The sequence below is a fragment of the Manacus candei genome, unplaced genomic scaffold, assembly GCF_025592945.1.
Source record: "Manacus candei isolate 608988 ecotype Guabito, Panama unplaced genomic scaffold, ASM2559294v1 h1tg000028l, whole genome shotgun sequence".
Lineage (NCBI taxonomy): Eukaryota > Metazoa > Chordata > Aves > Passeriformes > Pipridae > Manacus > Manacus candei.
Window position 1 is genome coordinate 43,221,708 of NW_026138076.1, and position 16,288 is coordinate 43,237,995.

Genomic DNA, 16,288 nt, shown 5'->3' on the forward strand with positions numbered 1-16,288 from the left:
GAATTTAAAGCTTCTCAGTAGCATAGAGTTTAGCACTGTCCCTGCCTAGATGTAATTAGAGTGAAAAGGATGGAGAACCAGTCGTCAGCTCTGACATCACCTCTTTTTTAAAACAAACTTTTCCACAAGGTGCAGAATGTGTTCTGTCTTTGGGACTACCTGTAAATGCTCAGCACTGTCAGGCTTGGGTCCATCATGGAGCAGCATGTAAATTTACCACAGATTTGCTGGTGAGCAGAATGACAGTCTATTGTCTTGTATCTTGGTAAGAAATTAAATTGTGACCGTGTCTTGGTAAACATGCTTTGCTGGCAAATACACTGCAGTGACACCTGCTAACATTGCAAACCCCCTCCTCCCCCAGCAGAGCCCCTTGCTCCTAGACCCACTCCACAGGTAGCTTACAACTTAAGCAGCTGTTTTCACTTTTGTCACTGTCAGGCGCTGGGGACAGCTTCCTTTCTTCTCTCTCTGGCTCCCTAGGCTCTATCAAAAGTGTGAATCTGAAACAAAACAAAATAAAGCTTCAGTCCACATCTTTGCTCAGCCTTTACATGTACATTCTCCTGTTTTGAGTTCTTTTAAACTGCAGCTATCAGAAAGAATAAAACAGTGCAGCACCTAGTAGAGTACTGAAGTGATCATCCGAGCAATTTTCTTCTCCCTGAAGCCAGACAGCTAAAGCTTTTTATTACTGAATGACTGAACTTCCTGTGTCTGTCTGTCTAGGTTGCTAGGCCACCTCGCTGTCACGATTTGTGATGTTAGAGGCTTTTGATGTAGACAAACCAGAAATGCTAATTTAAATACAATATTTACATTAAAAGCCCTCTTACATAAAATATATAAGAAATAACTCAGCAGTTTTATGTCTTGTGTGTGTGTGTAAAGTTCTTGTAGGCATCTGGAAAGGAATCCTGTTCATGTACTGAATTTCATGTACCCTCTCAGTAAAACAGTGTGGTTAAAAATTTTTTTTGAAGTCTTTAGATAGCTTGCGGCTTCGGAACAACCATCCCAAGTTATTGTTACTTTTCACCTACAGGATGGTTATTTTTGCTCTGTATGAGCTAGGCTGATGTCCTTTTTATCCAGAAATAAGAGGAATGATGGCATTGTTGCCTTTTAGTCATAGGGCCTTGATTTGCCTATTATATGCGCTTGCATTGCCTGAAACTGTTCCTTAAAAGAAATGATTTGGTGTAATTGTAAATAACCAAAGGAGTTATTTTTTGAATTTATTACCTGTATGAGAGTATGCAGTAAAAGTTCAGGGGAAAAAACCCTACGAAATTGCGTATTTTTCACATGGAAATTACATTTAAAATGAAAAGGGCTGATAATAAGCTGCTAGTCAGTAAACTGAGTAAGGATTTGCTCTCTGAAGAAACATACTTTTCATACCTAGGCAGACAGGAGGTGCTATATTTCTCATTTGGGAGCAGAACCTGTATTTAAACACCAAGATGAGGCTGTTTAACCCTTCCATGTTATGGATGTTGAAACTGCCCTGTAATGGGTAACTCTTAGTTATTAACAGCTAATACTGAGTTGGGTGATGGGTTGGTTTTTGTGATTTTCAGAATGGTTAGAGCTGGTAGATTGTAGTGATGTGTAATGCTAATTATTAGGCTGCATATTGTTGATTGATGTTAGATCAATAAGGCAAACAATGCATCTGAGAACTACTTTGAAAATCAGGTCAGTTGACAATCTTAGGATGTGTTAGATCTTGCTGCTCTCTCTGCAATTCCCATGTTCAGGGTAGGGGTAGCAGGTGATTTGGTTGTTCTGCAGCTTCTGTGGAGAAGTCCTGTCTGCTATCCACCAGGTGAAACAGTTTAAGAAAAGTGTTAGGCACACAAAATAGGCACAAACAAATCTCTTGTTGGTTAGAAAATCCTAGAAGCCCTCAGTAAAAATCAAAGGCCTTAGGGGTATGTTTTGTCCCTTCAGCTAATGAGTTTCTGTGAATATATGTGGCATGTCATTTAACTGAGTAATTACAAGGGATTTCACTTTTAAGAGGAATATGTTCTACTTGTAGAATGAGAATTATTCTGGACTCAGAGGACTGGAGCCTTTGTAAATTTAAATACACAAATGGTCTAATCCCGTAATATGAACTTCCAGCCCTGCAGTGGTTCTTAGGGAAAAGCTGGGGCAAAGCCTGAGGAGGAGTCAGAAAGAAACCACCTCTGGAGCTTGGCTGCCTGAGGACAGAGTAGGCTGAAGACTCTTGCTCTGAAAAGGGAAAAGTAGAATTCTTGGATAACATCTTTTAGTTATTCTCTTGTTTTACCTCCTGAGAAATAGGGAACACCTTCCAATTTAACACTATCATGCCATTTGAGCTCTTGGGAGGTGAAATCAAGAAAAAGCCTTTCTTGTAGGGGCTGTGAGGAAAATATTTTCTCTTCTTTCGGTTCCAGTCTCACATACCAGCTCCCCTCCCTGCCTAGACAGTCTCTGCTAGACTAGGACTGTTGTTTTCAGAAACAATTTTCCCCCTCTGGAAATATTCTGTTATGTTACTGAATCAAAGACCCACATTTCAGGGCAGATGATTTAAATGCAAAACCAGTACTCATATAAGACAGGGGAAAAGCAGGCTCCTCCTGATGACAAGTTAGAGCAGCATAACCCGTATAAGAAATTTAAGTACAAAGCCAAGTTTTGTTTGCTGCCCCCCCTTCCTTTTTCTTTTTTATTTTCTGGTTTTTGTTTTGTTGTTGTTGTTTTTATGTAAAGCAGTTAGTTCTTTAGGGTACCTCTGCCTGTGTTTTTACCTTTCTACAATCTACTTGCACCAGTATGCCCAGAGTGCACCGATGTTGTCATTCCTGGGTAAACTGTGATATGCCATCGTTGTCAGAGGATGGCCCACAAAAAGCTCCATGCAGTGGATGTGGGCTTCAGGGCTCAAGCTCCCAGCAGTGCCCTGCCTCTCGCTGTCCTGGGTGATGTGGCAGCGCTGGGCAGCCGGAGAGCCTTCCTAGGTGGCACTCCTGGCTCCTTGCAGGGGCAGATGGTAGATGTGAGCCAGGCAGTATGGATTTGTGGAGCTGGGTTTCAGGCAGGTGAATTTTCCTCAGACCTGCCATCTCAAAATCAGAGTAGACAGAGCTCTTTTGATGTCACAGCACTGTAGATTCAGCCAGTTTCCTGCGTGCTTCAAAGTGATTGTCAGTCGCTTCAGCAGGTGGAATGAGCGATTTAGGATGCTGTGCTGAGGGACAGGCTGTTACAAGCAGTACCTTGGCCCTGTTGGTCACCTGTGACTTGAGCAATAGTGTGATACTGAACAAATTCACCAGTCTTTTGTCTTGAATGTGAGATCTGTATCCAGTGAATAACATACAAAAAAAAAATAAATCTTTGAAGCAGATGGATGGAAAAAAAATGTTGCAAGATACTCCAAGGGTCATATGGCATCAATAATGAGAATGGGGTTTTGGCCCATTCTACTACATGTGAACAAAACCCTGCATTTTCTTGTTGCAGATGTGTGTATTCAGCACATTCAAATGTGTATTAAATAGATTGTGTACTCTATGAGGATATTCAAAAACAAGGCAGAAGTTTTGTGCTGCCAACCCTGTGTTTGGGCAGGAGGCTGGAGGAGGGGTGTCTGAGCACTTGCAAAACCACAAAAACATGTCAGCAGGAGAAAAGAAGTTTTTACTGATTGTATAGTATTCACAAAATGAAAGATAATCAATGTAGTCATGCTGAAGTATATATGGAGTTAGAACTGAGAAGCAAATTTTCTACTAGAAGATAATTTTGGAATTCTTTAAGGATTTAGTTTCTTATGTAAGTAAATGATCTTAGTCAGTTAATTTAAATAGAATCACATTTCTATGATTTGGGTTTTTTTAACCTTAGTGTGCTAGAGTATGTACTTGTGATTTTTGAGGCAGTTTTTTATTGTCTGCCCGAGAAAGGTGGTTTTTTATGGTCCTTTTTCTGTATTCACAGTCATTAATAACATATTCAACTCATGAACATTCAACAATTTATGCACAGTGCAGTTCAGCTGAATATAGTAATATCCCACTCTAACCATTAAAAACAGTTATCACAAGATAACATTAGGTCAAAACACAGAGTAGGCTGTTTAAATTGTATTATTGATTGCTGCTTTCTGAAGATTTTCCTGAGTTGTGTTTAAACCATGTCCTTTTATTTGCTACTGCCTTCTTGAAAAGAGGGCCTGACAACATAATTTGAATTGAGATGTCTTGCTTTTGATGCCAGTTGGAAGTTCATGCTTATATAGTTTCATTTCTTATACAAATTATCTCAAATTATCTAGTTCCAGTCTTTTTAAAGACAAGTGTGCACCTTCAGTTGCATCTTCTAAAGAGGAGAATATTTACCCATCTACTATAGAAGTTACTGTGGAAGTTAATGTTTTTACTGATTAAATATATTAATGCAGGACTTTATATATTCTGGAATTTGTGCAGATGTAGAAAGCAAGAAAGATTGGGGTTTACAACTGGGGTTTCAATCACCTTAGTTTGTGTGTGTCCTGTAGACATTTTGTAGTCTGCCACCCACCCTCCCCAGGGAGTGGATTGGTGGTGTACCAGCTGGTGTGTTCTGTTTGTAAAATGTGAGATGATCATTCCTGTAAGGCTACAGTCCTAGTGTCTCTAGAAATGTATTTGGGAACATTGAAAAGAAATAATAGATATAAGAATCACCTTTTTTTTTCCCCTATTGTCTAACTCATTTATGAGCATCTGCATATTTTCAATAATGCCGTTGCTTTCATGGCTATGTTTATATGTGTTTGCATACATTAAGATTCTTCTTCAAGAAAAAATTTTACTTGAGACTGAACTTGCTGGATTCCTAGGAAAACAAATCCTTTTTCTCCCTGTATGTAAACCATGGTATTTGACTCCTCTTGAGTATGTATTCATTATCTTAAAATAGAAACAACCTCTCCTCCCTGTGCTCAGAATCAACATTATTGTTGAATTCCCAGGCCTAGGAGAATACTGGTTGCATTGCCAGCAAATAATTTTCCATTCTGTATGGTGGAAGAAACTGTTCAATTAGTACAAAAAGGGTTAATCATATTACCCTTTTTAAAATACCACTTTGTTTTGCCCTTCCTGGGTTTGCAAAAGAAGACACAATCAAATGGCAAACCTGTGTTTTTGTTCCTTTTCAAAAATCCCTGACAAGCCCATGACACAGGCTACTGCTGTAGCTGTACATTTCTATTCATTATTGATGACTTGGGGCCAGGCAGGCAGCACAGAACACAGGCAATATAGATTACCATATTGGGGGCTGGGTTTTGGGGTTTGTGTATACACATGTGCCTGTGTGCATTTTGGCTGGGTTTGGCCTTTGAAATACTCAATTCTGAGTGGAAATCATATCTGAGAATAATAGTGGAAACAGATTGAATGAGTTTTGTGATACATCTTGCTAAAATAATTCAGGGCACTTAGACTAAAGATAAAAAAAGGAATGTGAGTGAGCTCACTCTCAAACTAATTAATAATAGCTTAACTTTCCAGTGGACTTGGAAACGATCCTGAAAAATCGTGGGGGATTTGGAGGGCATTTCTCACCTTACAGAGTGCAGTTAGCACCTTGGCTGATGAGACTTTTTCCTGACAAAACCAATGTAATCTGTCTAATTAATAACAATAATTATAGACAGACTATTGTTGGTTTGATATGGGGTGGGGGGGATAGTATCTCATTTGATGGATGCCACAGACCAAGCCTACAGTTTGGGTGAGCATGACAATTATGCCAGCGCTCTAATGATACATTTTTAAGTGGTATTTCTGAATAGCAGGTCACCAAGAGACTTTTGCAACGCTAAGAAAGTGTTTTAGTACTACTGATGCATAATTAATCCATATAGGTTTTTATTGGCACAGTGCTGCTGCCATTATGTAAAGTTTTTATTTTCTTGTTTAAGTCAAAGAAGTGTTCAGTGTTTCATTCTTGCACTGTTTGAGGTTCTTGGCTTGAAGAAGTAGGGAGACAGCAGTTAATTTAAACATAGTGTTTATGTTAACAAGGTGTAACATACTTTGGTTCATATATTGATGGCGTCTTTATACAGAAACTGTTCTGCTTAAATAATTTTCTGTTACGTGGATACCTATAGAAGGAAATAAGTAGAATCAGTTTTGATAACTGCTTATAACTTCTCATTTCTGTAGAATTTCTGATAGCTTTTCTCTCAGGTTCTGTAATTTTTCCCTTATGTTTTCTCTCACTCAACTGGTCATCAAGACAAGAAAAATTAATTCACAGTTTAGTTAATTCAAAGCCTATTCTGTTAAAATATTTTTTTAAACATTGAACAGAATAAAATGAAGGACAGAAAAGGCTTGTAGGGACTTTGCTCTGTTGGATCTCTGACTTCAGACTCTCTTAATTCTGTTTTACATGTAGAACTCTTTAAAGTAAGACTGGTGTAGAGCATAAAAACTGCATTGTCTTGCTTTGGGAAGGAGAGGCAAGAAGCCGTTCCAGTGGAAGAAGGGCACTAAGCTACTCCAAAAATCAGTGTCAGTCAAAGCAGAATGTTTCCTTAGTGTATTCCTTCCATTTCTGTGGTCCTGGTTTCCCTTGTTGGAACTTAGTGCTCTTTAATGTGTCTCAAAATATGGAATCAACTATCTGGCTAATTGAACAATACAACTACTTCTGTTTTAGGAGATTGTTTTCCCTGGAAGGTCCCACAGCACCATCTAGTGTGCCATCCTGTCCTACTGTCACATGGGTTTGTGGGAGCAGAGGTGCTGAGGCTGGCATGCTTTGCTGGGAATGGCTTCTTAGTAATTTAAATTAGGATTTGCTGATTACTTCACATAGAACCAAATACAGGAGAAATTTAGATCCTCTTAAAATTTCTTTTACAAGAAAACAGACTTAAAAATTAAGTTGAAAAACAACTTTTCTTGTAAAACATATATGTAGTAACATATATGTAACTGCATTTTTGTTTTCTGTGTACAAAACAAAGGAGAAATTGTGGTGCATCCTTAACACTGTACTAACGTACTTAACATACACCCTGAGACATGGAACTAAGTTTATTGTATCCTTATAACACATTAAACTCTTTTTCAAGAAAGTGCCATGCTTACACCTGTAGACACCCTAATCCTACAAATGATGTGCCTTTTCTCCTCAGTCCCACTGAGATCATGCTATAGGTCTGGGAACCTGCTTATGTCATAGAAATTACAGGATTGTATCCAAGTGATTTTTGCAAAGACAAGGGGATCTCTCTAAAAAGTGGATGAGTGTGGATGGTTGAGAAGTTCCTTTCTCCCTTTTATGCCTCCTCTAGCAAAGGCCCACCTAATGCCAGTGTATAAACTATGCTGACACACAGAATTATAGTGGTCTTGTTCTCTGCTGACACTGCATGAGAATTAAATTTGAATAGGAACAGACAGGGATTTAATGAGCTGGAATAAGGAAAAGGGTTTGCATATGAGGAAGTTTTAGAAGGTTTCATTGAGGTGGGAAGTAAAGGAAACAGGTCTTTGAGGCCAGGAATGAATATCAGCAAAACCAACTGAAGAGGAAATGGTAAGAGGAAAACGTCGCTCCAACAGGCTCAACAGGATCATTGAATGCACTGGAGATGTTAGCCAGATAGCTGAGTTTAATGTGTTGCACAAGAGACAGCAAAAAGTTGCAGTAAGGTGTTACAAGTTTGGTGAATATGGCTTGATCCTGTTCCAGATTTGTGAACAAAGGCCCACAAAAACCTTTGGTCACACACCATGCTGCAGAGCTGCTGCAGCAGTGAGAGGTTGCAGCACTTGGGAAGCATGGCCAGAAGCATTGCCCCCAGCAGCACCCTCCTACCTTTTATAGGAGCTATTCCACGCTCTGCTAGCCAGCTCCCATCTAACTGATGGTTTCAGGATCTTTGATGGAAGCATTCATTTCTGATTCTGACTTGTGTTATGTATTTTGTGCATCATTCCAGATACTATTCCTGTATCATCTGCGAAGCACCAAGAAGTTTTCAGAATTCTTTTAAAACTTCAGGGCTCTTACTACTGTGCTCTGAACTGTTCTGTTGCTGCTCAAGAAGCAAATTTCTAATGTGTTGAAGATGCCCTCTGCTGGGAAGCCAGGCAAACTGGGCTTATCTCGAGTTTTACCTTTCTAAAATACTCTTTTCACACTTTGGGTTTAACTCTTAATATGATACCAGAAACTCACCCCTTAACCTTACTTAAAAAAATGCCTTCTCTTTTTGCTTTTGTTCTTTACACTCCACCTGTGACAAATGTATTAGTGTTACTGCCAGTAGTTCAGATCACTGTATTTGTTGTTTCTGTGTTCTGTTTTGTTGAAAGAACCGAATTCTGGCTACTTGCATTCCTTTTAAATCAAATCCTTTTAAATCATGTTTTTTCATGCTTGCATAAAATGTATGCAAGAGGAACATTTGCAAAAGTAATTATTAATAAATAGTGGAAGTGCTTTTGATTTCTACTATTATCTGATGCTAGTAATCTTTTTACTGTTATCTCATTTTTCTTTTTTTTGTTTAAATTAACATCCTTTCCCACAGTAGAGGCCACTAGGTTGATACAACAGAACAAAGGTGGTACAGTGTCTGGAACAATTCACAAAGCTCTATGCATCATCTCATAGTTGATATGAAATCTGGTTTATTTTGTCCCCTCTGATAAATCAAAAGCCATTTTAACATAGTGCTTCTAATTTTACAGCTTTGTTATTAAAATCCAATATTGGCCTAATTGGATGAGTTGCCACTATTGTTGTGGTATTTATTTTTGATTAAAGTTGAATTAGGGTTATGTGGAATTGCGTTTTCAATTTTGTATTGTAGTATGTTGTCTTGGTGTTGTACAGCGTTTATCAATTTAACAAAAATAGGCTCTTTTCAATATCTTTTCAGATTTTCTGGTTATTTATTATGGGGAGGATGAGTGTATTTAAAATCCTAAAAAACATCAATTCATAAACCTCTGTTCTTCCCAGCTTTCAGAACAGTTATTTGGTATATAACAGGACAATAAATAGCCAAGTTACATATTTTATTTTGAAGTCCTGCAGTTGTATAAGCCTCCTCAGAACCAACAATGTCATTGGAGTAGCTGACAGAAAAGGGATGTATAGAAGGAGTTTTACACTTGAAATTATTTGTAAAATAATTAAATTGGAAAACAAAAGGCAAGCGATTATTTGGCACCAGGAGCTTCTATGATGTCTATGGGGAAGCAACACAGGGACCCCGAAGTTGCATCATGGGGCAATGACTGAAATTACAAGCACACCAGAAAGTTCTAACTTAATCTCTGAGATAGCAAGAGATAAACATTTATGTCATTTATGCAAACATGAAGTTTGAAAGCACAGGGGAAACATAAGTTTTATTGTGGAAATCAATTTTAACATTTTATTCAACAAAAAATTGTCATCTCCACTATTATCTTTAAGTAGGTCAAATTAATAGCATAGTTTGTATAGCCATGCTTACAGAAACTGTTTAAAGAACCCATAAAAAGGTTGTCTCAAGGAGGCTTCTGCAGCCACTGGGTCCAAATACTAAGGAACTGAAATGTTTTTGAAATAATTTCTCTTACAGTCTTGAAATTGTCATGTTCAAATGGTTTACTACTTGAAAATGGAGACATGAAAAATTCACAGTTGCCTCTGCAACCCTATTATCAGACCCTTTTCTGTTTTGCCCCCTCTGTGTTCAGTGCCTTTCGCAAGAACTTGCCTAGTCCAAACCTGACTTGTAGTGGTTTTGCCCTTCTGCTTTGGAACCAAGTGTGTATATTTAGCATAGGGGCTTTTATCTTGTTCTATGGAGTCTGTCAGGAGATTTTGCATAGTTCCAGAGTTATGTGGGAACAGGTGGAAAAGGGGAGAAGGCAACTACTTTTGAGGATTTTGGTATGTGAAAGCCATATTTCAGAAAAAGGAGTAATTCTGTATATATTTTCTAAAATTAGGATTACTGCAAAGCAGCTCATCCTGGGACTATACTTTAAATCGTTTTATTCAAGAGGATGAATAATGTGGTATCACAGCTCATAAGCAATGTTTTAGTCAGATGTGATGCCGTGAAGTGGAATTGTGGAGCTGGGACCAGTCTGAGGGGTGAGGATAGTGAGTCTTGTGCTCCTTCATTTGAATAGACTGGGAGTTGGCTTTGAGTGCTGCCATGGTCTTTACATTCTCTATCATGTTCTTAGAAACATTGAACAATAAGCTTTTTGACCTTTAGGAGTGCCCACTTTTTTCCTTTGTGGTGGTGCCGGACTTTTTGAGAACATCCCTTTATCTGTATTCTGTCAGAACTTTGGCACTAGCTGTCTTAGTGCTCACAAACATACCTAATGGAGACCTAGAAGCACTTTTCCAGAGGCAGGGTTCTCTTTTTGAAATGTAAAACATTATGAAGTTGTCTGCAAACTTCTTGGAAAAAAAAAAAAATTAAAACACACTTCCAAGCACAAAACCAAGGAAACAAAAGACATAAGAAATAGAAATAATACATGTTTTGAGGTGAAGTCTCTCTCTTATATTGTAATCATAAAAACTACAGGTTTGCGTTTGGGGTTCTTGTATGTTTGTTTGTTTGTGGGTAGGGTGGAGTATGCAGTGCAGGCTGGGATTTTTTTGGTTGCTCTTTCTTTTTCAAAAAATGCTAGAAACTCTTGAAATAAAACCACGAGAAATAGTGCTGTACACAGATGAGGACTGAGTTTGAGTTTTCATTTATGCTTATCTTCCGATGAAATTATCCAGAGTTCAGAGCCATTTTTTTCTCACCTTACTCTATTAATAACTATGGAAATGCTGCCCAGTTAACTTTTTGCTAACCTTTATTGGCCTTATCCCATAACATGGCTTACACTTTTACTTCTTTTGTATCCTGCTCTGATAAAGCATTCAAGAACATCTATAGCATTAAGCATGAGTAGATAATTGACTTCAAAAAATACACATTTGTTCAAGCCTTAATTACAACCCCCTTTTTTTTTTTCTACTTCTTCTGCACTACTTCTTAAGACAAATCAGATGTGACTTTGGTTAAGGTTTTTCTCACTAGTAATTGCCGCATGTGTGTCATACTGATGACCTGTAAGAATGAAGAAAAATTGTGTGGGAAATTTATGGGTAAGGGAAACGAAGGAAAGTTCACATGTATTTCATGCCTCATTACAATAATCCCTACTTGTCTTCTACCATGTGTCCCTCTGGATCTGTGCCCACCTTCCTCTTCCTATTTGCATAATTTCATTCCTAATGATTTGCCATCATAGTTTCAAATTAATTATGTGACTTCCCCTTGCTGTCTGATTTGGCAACCAATTCCATGTATTGATTCTGTATATTTTTTTGGAGAATAGACACCTCTTAATATCTGCTCTATAGCAATATATAAGTTTCTGGATGAAACTTATATAAAATCTCTTAAGGTCTTTGTCTTTACAAGGCAAATAACAATTAAATGGATCTCCAAGTACATCCTTACTGTTAATATGTGTGTTTATGTACATGCTTCCACACACAAACCTGTATTTAAACTCTCTTAATTAAGATAGGTTTCATTATCCTTACTGTAAAGAGAGATGTGTTTACAGGTATCTGACTATTCAGATTCCTATGTTGTATCAGTGTCTCAGGTCAGGCGGAGATTTTATCTGCCCTTTCCACTAAAATCATTGAAATATATTCAGTCAGTCTTTCACATCAGAGGTGTAAATGGATTTCTTGAAAGTTTTTCTGCAGATAGCAAACAGCAGTCACTTTACAACTTTGACTCCATTGTGGGCAGCAGTCGGAAAGCTTAACACTCCACCCAAACTTTGAAGATGCTAAAACTGTGTAGTGACCTTGCATTCTCAAGGGCAGATGCTCAGCTTCTGCTGGAAGTGCTAATCTACAATCTGTTTATCTCCATACACTGTGTATTTGACAGCACTTGCCTGGAAAGCAAGGCAGGGAAAAGGATCGTCAAATTTAGTTACTTTTTCCTCTCTGATGGTGTTAGTGTCCAATGGACTTAGAAACCATAGTCTTTATTTTAATTTTTAGCTTCCTTTGTGCTTCTCAGCCAGTCATAGTTTTAGAAAGCAGCCACACTGCCACTGTCAGGATATGCTTGTCTTTGTGAAACCTCTGCTGGAGCATGAAATGCGCTGTGTGGAATAACTGTTCTCTCCCACCTTTTCTTTATACTTAGTGAACCAGACTTTGGCTTTACCTTCAAAATGTAAATTGTCACCCGTATTTTCTGTCAGTAGGCTTTAGACTCCATTTATTATTCTTTAGTAGGCATGAATTGAGATGCATTACATAATGCTTATGAGCATATTGAGGAGCATGTTTCTAATGAAGAGGTAATGTGTTGAAGCAGGGTGGTGTGTGTGCAGGGAAGGGTAATGCCTTTTGTTAGACAAATACACCATAGTATGTAAACCCTTCTTCAAATGTGAGGCAGAAACCTGAAGGGAAGGGCTTTTGCACATAAAAGCGGGTCAGTATTTTTAGGTAACATATAAGTGGGCTTTACATACCCAAAGTTGTTGTTTACCAGCTCCATCAGTCAGTTGGGTAACAGAGGTTCCTGCCCCTAATAAATCTTGCTTTGCCAGCACCCATCACCACAGCACAGTCACCACAGCACTACTGAGTGAAAAAAAACCCTTTGGTTTTAATGTAATCCCTGTGGTTTTTCAAACTGGCACTCCTTATCAAAATAAAACATTAACATCAAATTACTCTGATTCAGCAACAGCATCTATTTTTTAATATGAACTTGTCTGTTCTGTCAGGTAATTGTTTCACTTCCCAGGGAATTGTGTATGTGTTGCGAATGGGAAAGTTCAGCCTTGTAAATCCTTTCTGTGGTGAGGCAACAGGAAACTCGCTTCTGATTATTAAGATCACCAGGTTTAGTAGCAAAATTTAGCAACAAATTGCTAGAATTGACCTTTTGAACGCTAGATTTTCAACATGCTCAGTCAGGAATCTCTTTATGATGTCTAGCAGGATTCTCTTCCTCTCCACTTACAGAATTATGAAGAAGTGTTACTGTCACAGAGGTGCCACTTCCTTTTGTGACACATTCTTTGAATTAGCAGTGGCTGTTGCTCATTGTGATAATATCACCAAGCTTCTAGAGTATATATAGCAGGTCACAGCTCCCATCCTAAAGAGTAAGGACACTATTTATCAACAAAATAAAGGGGAAGTTTGGTTTGGTTTGCTTTGGCTTTTTACCTTTGCATTTTTTTTGGTAGTGTATAAAAGTGCACTGAGGTGTGAGGCGTGTAAGAAATTACTAATGGTGCTGAATCAATGAGTTCCTTCAGATGTAGAGGAGAGCTGGCTGTACTCACCAGCTGGCAGTGTGCTCTCTTCTCCCTACACTCGATGCTCAGTTGGAGTATGGAATGCTTCTGGTGTGTCACCTCCCGCTCCATCCGTGCTCTTCTTGGCTCATGCAGAAGGCCGGAGGTGGAACCCTGCTGCAGTGGCGTTCTGCCATCCCAAAACTAAGGGATCCCAAAACTAAGGCTAAGGGAATACTCAGGCACTTGGTAATATTAGAGGTGTACAGTGTAGTTGTTAATGGGGAAAGGGGAAGAAGAGGAAGGTCTGGCTCATGTATTTTTAGTAGTAGTCCATAAAAGCATCACAGATGCTGCTGTACACATGTGTCAGTTCAGCTCTTGGTGCTTCCTCCCTTCCTTAACTTTTGTTTCTTTCTCTCCTGCTGGTATTCTTAAACACCTATATTTCTTCATATCTGTTATCTGCATTTTGGTCTAGTCCTCCTGTAACGGAAAGTGACTCCCTGAAGCAATTCTTACTGCTTCTACTTCTTCTCTTTTTAGTCTCCTATGATCTATCTCAATTGTGACATTTGTAAAAAGATAAATTATTATGGATAGCTAGGCTGTGGGGCAGTCAGATATGGCATATATTATTTATTTCAAAATATGTTTTTAAATTCTGCAGAGCCTTCAAGTTGCACAGCTTAACTGTTGCCTCCTTGATCCTTCCTGTCTGCTGTAATTTGTGGCATTTATTTGTTGCATTTTGTTTTAGGAACACAATAGGAACTCTCTGTGGCTAATGGTCTGTCTGGATCTGTGATTTTTTGTGAACCCAGAAAGCAAATACAAAACTAGTGATTTAAGGTTTTTCTTAATATTAGCTTCCAAAAGATTGAAGTAAAGCTGTGTTACTCAAGGTTAAATGAAAAGTAGGAGACAACTGCTTTTTTCATTCAATTGTTTTTCTACTCATAGCTAAAAAAACCATAAAATAAGCATCCTTTTAGATAAATGTGAGCAAGTTTTGGACCTTTGTCCTTTAAAAATAAAGCTTGTGAATAGCTGAAAAACTAGCTATTCTTGAGACCTATCTGGATGAAGAATAGTCTTGGCTTAGAGAAGTTCCAAGCAAGCTCTGTGAATTAGCATGCATTAAATGATAGAATCATTTTATTGAGCAATAATAAAATATTGAAGTCAGATGGAAGGATGATGGGGAATTGCTATTTGCAGCTATGAAAGTGATGCATGTCATGTTAACTCCCAATCCAAACAACTCATTCTAAGATTTGCTCTCATGAAACTTAAAATCCTCTGTTTTGTCCAATCATCAGCTTTAAACCTGTTCCTTGTCAGTGAAGACAACAAATCTTTTTGCTTGCATCTGCCTGGGGGATGTGGAAAGCTGAGGTGGTCCTGTGTGATTAAATTAGATGAAAGACTTGCCTTCTACCAGTGAGACATGAAGTCTAATCAAGTGAAATGAGTTTTGAGATCTCAGCTCGTTTCCTTGGGGAATATCTGCTTACATTACACAGTCACGACACCTAATTCATCACAGTTGATGCAGCTTTTGCTCAGAAGAGGACCTGGGACTGGGTAGCAGGGGACTTGATCACAAGTCTCCCCCTCAGGAGGGGCAGCTTAGTGAAGTTAAGATACAGCACAGTGAGCGAAGAGGTTTAATATATTTTTTAAAATAAATGATCTGTATATCTACGTATCAGATCTTTTTAGAATAGAGGGGATTTGGTGTAAAATGGAGAAAGCTAGAGGTGAAAAAGGCACTTTGTACTGAGTGTAATTTATAAAATGATTGACATACAAATGTTAAAGAACATACACAGTGAAGAGCGAAGTTGAACTTCTTGTTACTTAATTACTGTGATGTTGGGTGATGTTTGTGGGTTTCCATGTACTAAGGTACAAGGAAGTAAAGCCTATTCTGCTTCCCTGACTAACCAACTGTTTTTGTTTGTTTCTTCCAGGGCATTGTTATAACTCCACTTCTGCTTTTGCTTTTTGTAAGTATTGTGATCTTAATACATCTTCTTACTGGGTAATCTTGCACCTATTAGGCAGTATATTTAAGATACAAATTTGGGTGATTTTCACTCCGCTTAAAAAATGAAGAAGATTTTTCTGGTCAGTATTTGAAATAAGCAGTCTCCCAGGAAGGCCATCAAAGTGTATCACAATGAATGTAAACATTACTTGCACCTCATTCTAAGAGGACCAAGACCCATTGTTCTTGCAGAATTGCAAAACCATATGATATTAGTCTGTATAAAATCAAACACGTGCCAGGTAGTATGATAACTCGATTAGGAGATCTCTTGGAGAGCTTCCACATGTAGGAGCTGGACAAGATCATACTGTATGACATGTATGACAGGCCAATTGTAAAAGCAATTCAGATAAACAAAGACTTGCTGTTGGGCAACTAAGCCCATGGGTATATTTGCGCTAGAGGTAAGCAAGACAAATTACTGAAGCTCCTGTGTATCACTACGTGTGATGCTGCTTCATTCCTGTTAGTTCAAGATTTCTTTTCCAATCATTAGTCTTTAGTCAGGGCCTTGGATCCTGACAGTTCATGGTAGAAGAAAAGGGAGAAAACCAAGTTTTGTCTTCATGCTTATAAAAGAAGAGGCTTTCACAGATAGGTAGTGGTGCTTCAGTAAATCTCTTGTCAGTTAGGAAGTCTTGGTGCTTGGGGATTTGCTGGCACAAACAGTGTGGTGTGGTGCAAGTTACTGAGGACTGTGGCTTTGTGAAGAGCAGGGAAAATAAGCTGAAGCACTTAAAGGATTTCAGGAGAGGTATACATTGTCTTTTATGTTTATCTTAGTAATGGCTTTGTATGTCAGCCAGCACACTGGAAAGGGTAGAAACAATTTGTAAGTGGCATGCAAGTGGTGCACTGTTTATGGTAGGGATGCTTAAGC

The 16,288-nt window shown here is 38.4% G+C and overlaps 1 protein-coding gene across 2 annotated transcripts in view; it reads left to right on the top strand.

The window, feature by feature from the left end:
- The window catches only part of SLC10A7 (solute carrier family 10 member 7), a 147,084-nt gene that overhangs the window by 80,669 nt on the left and 50,127 nt on the right, over positions 1-16,288 (top strand). For both annotated transcript variants that reach the window (XM_051790983.1, XM_051790982.1), the window contains one exon: positions 15,329-15,364. In XM_051790983.1, the coding sequence (XP_051646943.1) occupies positions 15,329-15,364 (36 nt within the window). The remainder of the gene's footprint in view (positions 1-15,328; positions 15,365-16,288) is intronic.